The sequence below is a fragment of the Leptonychotes weddellii genome, chromosome 11 (genome assembly GCF_054177405.1).
Source record: "Leptonychotes weddellii isolate Sample4059 chromosome 11, ASM5417740v2, whole genome shotgun sequence".
Classification (NCBI taxonomy): domain Eukaryota; kingdom Metazoa; phylum Chordata; class Mammalia; order Carnivora; family Phocidae; genus Leptonychotes; species Leptonychotes weddellii.
This window is the reverse complement of record NC_138379.1, coordinates 48235148-48244145: the sequence shown is the minus strand read 5'-3', so window position 1 is coordinate 48244145 and position 8998 is coordinate 48235148. Positions and strand designations below refer to the sequence as shown.

General features: G+C 37.4%; 1 protein-coding gene and 1 pseudogene across 6 annotated transcripts in view; one reads left to right on the top strand and one right to left on the bottom strand.

Moving 5' to 3' along the window:
• POLD3 (DNA polymerase delta 3, accessory subunit) overlaps nucleotides 1–8998 on the bottom strand; it is a 114203-nt gene that overhangs the window by 92958 nt on the left and 12247 nt on the right. For all 6 annotated transcript variants that reach the window (XR_014138740.1, XR_014138743.1, XR_014138741.1 and 3 more), the window contains exons 4-5: nucleotides 1794–1833; nucleotides 417–549 (exon numbers count right to left, since the gene is read on the bottom strand). Coding sequence is in view for 2 of the 6 variants with exons in the window: in XM_081798826.1 (XP_081654952.1) it covers nucleotides 417–549; nucleotides 1794–1833 (173 nt within the window). In the remaining 4 variants the exon portion in view is untranslated. The remainder of the gene's footprint in view (nucleotides 1–416; nucleotides 550–1793; nucleotides 1834–8998) is intronic.
• LOC145716162 (GTP:AMP phosphotransferase AK3, mitochondrial pseudogene) lies at nucleotides 2027–3386 on the top strand (annotated as a pseudogene).

The window sequence follows — 8998 nt, the reverse complement described above, 5'->3', positions numbered from 1 at the left end:
CGCCTGGGTGGCTCAGTTGGTTAAGCGACTGCCTTCGGCTCAGGTCATGATCCTGGAGTCCCTGGATCGAGTCCCGCATCGGGCTCCCTGCTCGGCAGGGAGCCTGCTTCTGCCTCTGACCCTCCCCCCTCTCATGTGCTCTCTCTCTCTCTCATTCTCTCTGTCTCAAATAAATAAATAAAATCTTTAAAAAAAAAAATACATGAGGAATAGATTTATGGGGAGTCCACTGGGGTTTTCAGTATGGGCTGCTATTTTTCACCTTATGATGTACTAATAAAACCAGGCATGTGTCTTACTGCAAGATAAATGGGGTTTTACTAGACTTGGCATTCACTCTTAAGAGGCAGCCACTGTGTAAACATCTTACAAAATCAATTCGTAAAGAAGCCCACAAGGAACATTAAGGAGCTCACTTGCTGCAGTTCTGCAAGTTGCTTTTAAGGATGTCATAGTCCGTATTGAACAGAGGCCCACTGTCCTTTAGCATAGCTTTCTGGATGCTGTACACGTGGATGCTGGCAGTCACCGCTAGCTTGGACTTCACTGCTACAAGTCAACAGGAAAAGCAGTCTGTTAATACACAAACTTCATAGCATGTGGGGACTTTAACAAGAAACCCTTCTGCATTAAAACCATCTGCAATCTGTGGTGGTCCAAAAGCTCTAAAAGGCCAAAGAGTCACATACACAGTATAACATCAACTCTTCTGTCTATAACTGGGACATCATGACAAGGTAGGTGGTGGTGAGTCAGTTCTAAGTACAACACCTGTGAGGGTATCACTCATCCAGTGGACTTTCAGTAAACATTAATGAATGATTGATGATGACTATGATATTCTTTATTTTTTTCAATCAGGGAAGAATCTTACACTCTAGTATATAATTAAAGAATAATTTCTATCTGAGAAGACTCAATTATATAATTCAATTTTTGTGCAGAGAAAGCAACTATAACAAAAATACTACTAGCCAGCTAAGTCTGCAGGAAAAAAACCACAAAAGAACATCACAAGAACAAATGTTAGATTCCACGAAGAAAGGGACTGTGACTGAGTCTCCAGCACCTACCACAGAGTTTGACAGAGTAAATACTCATTATGTATCTACTGAATGAATAAATCTCACTTTGGCCACCACTGTGGGAATTCAGAAAGACAAAAGTGGACATCTCCACTACCCTGAATACCTCAGAGTTATTTTGTAAGAAAACGATGCCAGTGGCAGGAGTCTTTGTATACAAAGTACAACAGTGCAGGTTTCATCTTGAGACATATGTCCAGATCATGTGGACCCTGTTACAAAATTCCTTTGAACTGGATTTTTAAATAATAAAACCGTAATATTAATAGCCTTTAAATGGCATAGGTACTTGCCATTTATTTTAGAAATTATATTAAGTCTTTCTGACTTTAGAAAAGCATTCTTTAATTTTCTTCCTAAAAAATCGTTAGGGAACACAACACAATATTTAGAGACTACTGTCTTTTTCCAGTTCATGAGCTGTTCCATATGGTATTCATGATAGTTTTTTGCATGAATGACATGAGTTGTGAAATCCTGTAATAAAAGTGCTTTGTAAATGTCAGCAGCTATTGGTCTTAAAAATGGGAAGTTAGGCAGAGGTGGTATCCTATTTTAACATGTTTCAGAAACTACTAATAAAAGGAATATTCAGCTTTTCAGTTAAATAGCTAAATATATTGTATGCAGATGCTAGGGGCAGATTTTTTACGGTACCTACATTGATGCCGTAAGAGGAAAATCTTGCTAAATTGCTAAAACACTTACCTTCCAATTTATCTTCTCTCACTACTGCAACCTTGTGGCACTGTAAGGAAATAACACTTCATTAGTGTTTAAAGCAGTAATACAACTTGCAATTTTAAAGTTTATTTGCTGGTAATTCAATTACACTTGGATGTGAAATTAGGAACATTCGGGTACCCCTAAAAATTCTGTGTACAGAGGCACCTGGGTGGCTCAGTCAGTTCAGCATCTGACTCTTGGTTTCAGCTCAGGTCATGATCTCAGGGTTGTGGGATCCAGCGGGGCATTAGAATCTGCTTGTCCCTCTCCCTCCCCTTCTGCCCTCCCCCCAAAACAAACAAACAAACAAATAAATAAATAAATAATGTTTTTTTAAAAATCTGTGCACAGGGGCTCCTGGGTGGCTCAATCGGTTAAGCGTCTGCCCTCAGCTCAGTTCATGATCCCAAAGTCCCAGGATCGAGCCCCATGTTGGGCTCCCTGCTCAGCGGGGAGTCTGCTTCTCCCTCTCCCTCTACTCCTCCCCCACTCATGCATGTGTGTGTGTGCGCGCGCGTGCACATGCGCTCTCTAACAAATAAATAAAATCTTTAAAAAAAATCTGTGTACAGTTTAATAAAGTCAGACTTATTTTTAACTTGTTTACTTTAAAATTTCTCCATCTGCGTAAGAAAAGTGATAGAATATACATATCAATACAATTAAAAACCAAACAAAAGGCAGCCCCCAGCTCATAGTGCTGCCAGCCCACAGAAGGGGGTGAGTGTGCAGCAAGGCCAAAGCCCCACTATCTGTGGGGCCCAGGCCCACTGAACGCAATGATCATGGTGGCACTGAGCTCAGGCAAGGTGTGTCATAGCACATCACCAATACTTCGAGCTGAAGCACCTCTCCAGCAGGGACCCAGTCTGAAATAGGCTTGGGGCACAGAAGTTGACGTGTTAGCCAAGACTTTCACTGAACAAGGGAAGCTCATTTCGGACAATGTCATGACTCTGCTTGGCCCTTCATGAGCTGAAAAATCTCACCCAATATAGCTGGCTATTGCGTAGTTTTCCAAGGCACTTTCACAGGCAGAAGCCCTGGATAGTTTATCAGATAGAGTGATTAATCTGAACATGCCCTTCAAGGTCATGAAGCAACATCCACTTGCTAAATTCATCCACCTCAGCACCAAGTGTACAACATCAAATTCGACTCTCCCAAAACTACGGGCCTTGGTGATCTGACTGGAAAGGCTCTCATTCAGTGTGAGAGTAACAGATGAGAGATGGTTCTCAAGAGATTGAAGGCTTACAAAGCCCAAACAGAGCTGGTCCTGGAATATTACCTACCAGACAAAAAGAAACATTCTCCAGAACAGAAACTGACAAGATCTGGCCCTATGTGTATGCCTTCCTACAAACAAAAGTTCAACAAATAAACCAGAAAATATCGGTTACTTCACGAGGAAAACTGCATTTACCTAGTAAGATGAGCAGAAGCTCCTCATCCATGCATTTAGAAGCTCCTTGTCCTAAGACTGGCATCTATGAATTCTTTGAAAATTATATTAGTTTCATTTCTACTGATTCTATCTGGAAATTAAGGATGTGCCAAATGAGTCAGATATGAAGATTCATCTTTTGAAATCATCTAGTGTGTTTTATTCAGTTATCTTCTATGGGGGTGTAACTGAAAAACATCAGAAATGTCTAAACTTCAAAAAAAATATTTTATAATATTTAATAATTAAAATTGGTAGTGACCTAACATTTGTTCAGAAGAGTAAGTGGTTGATACATTTTCCTTATTTTCTGGAAAAGAAACAAAAAAACTCCATGTCATTTGGGGAAAGTATCTCATCAGAGGCTTTTTGCATAGACTGACACCAAAAAAGACATCTTTAGCACTGTGGTATATGGCTCTGTGAGACACTAGGTCTATAAAATTCCAGGAAAAAAACCAACTGGATTTAGAGATTAGTTGCAGGATGCAAATTCACCGCTGCCTTTACCTAAGACACTTATTTTTTTCTTTCCTTTTTTTTTTTTTAATTTTTTTTTTTTGAGAGACAGCTCAAGTGAGCAAGTGAGCGAGCAGAGGGGCGGGGCAGGGAAGAAAGTCCCCAAGCAGACTCCCTGCTGAGCACAGAGCCCAAATCAGGGCTCAACCTCACAAACCATGAGATCACAACCTGAACTGAAATTGAGAGTCAGACACCTAACTGACTGAGCCATCCAGCGCCCCTACACTAAGACATTTATAAATTAGCCATATATGCTGAATTTATTTTGTTGTTAAACTTACCTGTTTACTCAGAATTTTCAATTTGTTATAAAAATGTATTAATTAGCACATAGGAAAATTTATTTTTTAGGAAAAAAAAGAAAAAAAGAAAAAAAGACTTTTCTTTTGAGAATACACATGCTCTGAGGGACATGATTTATGTTAGAAATTGACGTAAGTTCTTGCAAAAATACCCAAGTCGAATTTTCAGCAGAAAATGTAATTAAAGTCTTATGTTTTCAGATGTTATTCAGTTTAGAAATGTGTGCTTTAGGATCTACTTGTTAGTTTTGCTTTTTAATCAAAATGTAAGATCTGCCTTGATGAGTAACAAATTAAAGTACAAAAAAAAAGAATAAAAGAAAACCCATGACACTAGTAAAGCAAGCATACTTTATCATCAGGAAATAGAAATAGATCAGGTATGCTTGGGGAAAATTCCCTTGATATATATAACAATTATAATTAGCAAAAAAATAATTAAAAGGATTTACATGACAGGTTAAAAAAGACCAAGAAATAACTGAGTTTGCTGAATGAGTTCTTTATTCCTAATCAAAGAAGTTAACACCTGCTGTTCACTGTCATAGCTACATCCACTGTTATCTGGCAGGAAAAACCTTTACCAGCGAGTATAATCTGAATAGCCATATTAAAATGAAAATGCTTTGATTCCTTAGTGGGGCAACAAAGATGCCTGCTGACGTCCTGTGGCCTGGTAGGAAGAATGGGGCAATACGAGAGCTGGAGGAGAAACACGACTCTTCCGTGGCATATTTACTCTTACTTTATTTGGTGCTAAATCAAATGAAACAAGTCCTTGTACACGCTGTTATTAACTGCCTTTGAAAATTTAGCCCATTTTATTCTGGGCACTTAAAATATGAATGCCAGAGAGTAGTTCTTATGTATTTGGGGGGGGGGGGCGGGAAGGACTTATTTTCCTTTCTTTTGATTTTTAAAAATTCGATGTTGGTCTTTCAAAATGAACCAAGGCTTTTAAGAAGGATTATAGTAAACATTTCATTCTTTACAAAATTTTCTATAAATGTTTATTACATGCTTTCTAAAAATGTTGTGAACTACTAAACTTATTATCACTAGGTTACCTGGCATACATTAGTATTAATGTATTAGAATAAAACTAAATTTTAGAACTGTGAAAACAAACACAAAAAGCAAACACAGCATCTCAAATAGTGTGAGTAAAAGAGAACTTCTTAGTAAGTGATATTATTAAGAATTAATGTATAATCATATGGAACCAAATAAAAACTGGATCTGTCTCTCACAGATTTGGAATACACTCTAAATCAAGCAAAGATTTAAATATAAAGAATGAAACCATATATATATCATAAGAAAATATGGGTGAATTCTTCTATAAATGGATAAATGTAAACTGATATAATCTGAGAATAAGGAAAGGTTTCCTAACTATAACAGTAAGAATTAATTTAAATAATACACAAAAACTAGCAAATATACAACTTTTGAATGACAAAAATAAACTTAAAGCACAAAGTACAAAGACAAATGATAAAATGGAAAAAATACCTGCAATTCATATCACCAAGAGTTAATATATAGCTTCTAAAATAGAGAAAGACACTCCTTTAGAAAAATAGGCAAAAGGTATGGACAGTGCACAGAAAAAGAAATGCAACTGACCCTGAAACAGATGACAACATGCATTGTGTGGAGAAGGGGACTCTCACACATTACTGGTGGGAATAAAAAATGGAGAGGGATTTGGCAATTACCCAATGCAGTACATACACATCTTAGGAATCCTAGGAAATGTAACTCTAAAAGTAGCAAAAATATACAAAACACATATTTACTATAACACTATCTGTAATGGCCAAATACTGTAAATGACTCAAAAAACTATCAAAAAGGGACTGCTGAAAAAGCTAAAGTAGATCAATGTAGGATCAGGTGGCTATAATAAGGAATGAGGAATATTTCCTGTAACTGCTATGGAGTGATGTTCAGGATCTACAGTTAAGTAAAAGAACAAAGTGTAAAATAGGGTATATAGTATGAAAACTTTTATCTAAGAAAAGGGGTAATATGAATATATATTTGAATATATGAAAAATGTATACAACAAAAATGGAAGAAGCAGAATCTATTAAAGTAGCTACCCTGTAAGGAAAAGTAGGGAACCTAAAAATTGAAAGTAGGAAAAGATTTGAATTTAACTACATACTGAGCTGGTGGCTTAACCACAGAGAGGAGTTATTGCAAGTAACTAAAACACAGGCTGATTGTGCATCCCTAGTAAGATATATCCTACAGACAAAAGGAACTGCAAAGAAATCTTAATGCTTTTCTAAATCTGGTATGTCTGGCTAAAGCAAATACATATTTATGAATAATGTTAGGAACTACCAAAATTTACAACGTAAGAGAAAAAGCAGTATAAAATCAAGCAAGTTAAAAAAAAAAAAAAAGCAGCAGCGCCTGGGTGGTTCAGTCGTTAAGTGGCTGCCTTTGGCTCAGGTCATGATCCCAGGGTCCTGGGATCAAGCCCCACATCAGGCTCCCTGCTCCACGGGAAGCCTGTTCTCCCTCTCCCACTCCCCCTGCTTGTGTTCCCTCTCTCGCTGTGTCTCTCTCTGTCAAATAAATAAAATATTAAAAAAAAAAAAAAGCATAGCTGTAAATTTAAACTGGGAATATTAGTATGGTTTCATAATGCATTTTCTCTTTAAAAAAAACAAAAGTCATTCCAAAAAAATGTCATATTCTGTAAAACCATACAATAAAAATTACAGAGTTAATGAGAAAAGGAGCAGTAGAAATTAACCACTCAAACTTACGCAACTTTCTAAGGAAGGCCCTAAAAACAAAAACTGGTAGCTTCAGGAGAAAATCAGGACCGCCCAGACAGTTCAGTGTGGCTAAATGTTGCCTCAGGGGATACTGAAAATGCATAAAAATGACACAGTCGAAATGCCAACTTGCTGATGCTGAACAACATAGACCAGGGTAGAGCACTGATTCAGTGGGTTCCTTTTAAGATGGACACAGGAGTAAGTTCAGCATCCACAAACTCAGAGCCTGGTTAGGGTAAGCCCTCTGAGCTTTACAGCAGTTAAAGAAAAAAAATGAAAATATGGCTATTTAATGAGAGAAAGTTGTTCTTTATAGAAAAATTCCAGTCAATTCAGAAAAAATGACAGAACATTACCATTTTGTAACTCCTAGTGAATTAATAATCTAGGCAGCAATAAAATCAATCTCGGCTAAGATCATTAGATGAACAACTAATGGGGAATTTCATTAAGCATGGATTAGGCTGTCAACCTTCAAAACCACAAAAAGAGAATTAACAAAACATTCCCTTGAAATTTTCAAATAATTCTCTGTAAGATTCTCTGGGTTGAGATTAGAAGGAGGTTTTTGTTTTTTGTTTTTAACATTTTGTACAATAACGACTGGAAAAATATTTATATTTTTAAAAACCCATCAAAGCCAGTGTCCTTTTTCTTTCTAAAAACACTTAAAACTTGGGGTGCCTGGGTGGCTCAGTCAGTTAAGCGTCTGCCTTTGGCTCGGGTCATGATCTCAGGGTCCTGGGATCGAGCCCCACCGTCGGGCTCCCTGCTCAGCGGAGTCTGCTTCTGCCTGCCACTCTGCCTGCTCATGCTCTCTCTCTCTCTCTCCCTCTCTCCTCCTGTCAAATAAATAAAAATCTTAAAAAATAAATAAATAAAAACACTTAAAACTTTAAAAAGAAATTAGAAGGAACAAAAACAAAATCTGACATTATGCTTAATCATCTGGCTTTCCTTAGGAGGGCTTTCTTTAAGGAAGAAAGCATAGGTAAGCATCCACACTTGATCTGTAATTCCACAGGGTTCCGCAAAGCTGCCCTGCAAGGCTGTTTGGAGGGTGAGTACAAAGCTCCAAAAGTCTCACAACCACTTCAACCACAGCAACTCTACTCTTAATATATTTTATATATTAGGATTTTAAGATTTCATTTGAAAAACCATTCTGCTGCTTAAAAAGGCAGGATTTAAATGCCCACTTAAATTGAGAAATAGAATGCCTTCTTTAAGCAAGCCACAGCATAGAAGTTCTTTAACTGATTATGAGTTACACATCATTTTGAAAGATTGGTTTCAAAAAAATGCATTGAGGAACACAATTTAAATGCACTTTCGGGGATTCATCCCCAAGCTCCTTGAACCCTGAAGACCACCTGAAGATTTGAAATTAAGAACTTTTGTCCTGTGGGTTAGAATAAAAATCTACAATTCTACCTTAAAACATAAATTCTTAACCTTGGATGCTGTTCCAGAAGATCTGTGAACACTCAAAATTTTATGAATATGTCAACATACATATTTTTCTTTCAGATTCTCAAAGGAATCAGTGATCAAAAAAGAAAACCACTGCTTTAAAGGAATACAATGATTCCCAGATAAAGAGCGGACATGACTGGAATGGCTAAAATTAACAAGTCAGGAAATGACAGATGTTGGTGGGGATGCAGAGAAAGGGGAACCCTCCTACACTGTTGGTGGGAATGCAAGCTGGTGCAGCCACTGTGGAAAACAGTATGGAGGTTCTTCAAAAAGTTGAAAATAGAGCTACCATACGATCCAGCAATTGCACTACTGGGTATTTACCACAAAGATACAAATGTAGGGATCCGAAGGGGTATGTGCACCCCGATGTTTATAGCAGCAATGTCCACAACAGCCAAACTATGGAAAGAGCCAAGATGTCCATCGATAGATGGACATGGATAAAGAAGATGTGGTATATATATACAATGGAATATTATGTAGCCATCAAAAAACCCAAAATCTTGCCATTTGCAATGACGTGGATGGAATTAGAGGGTATTAGGCTAAGCAAAATAAGTCAACCAGAGAAAGGCATGTATCATATGATCTCACTGATAAGAGGAATTCTTAATCTCAGGAAACAAACTGAGG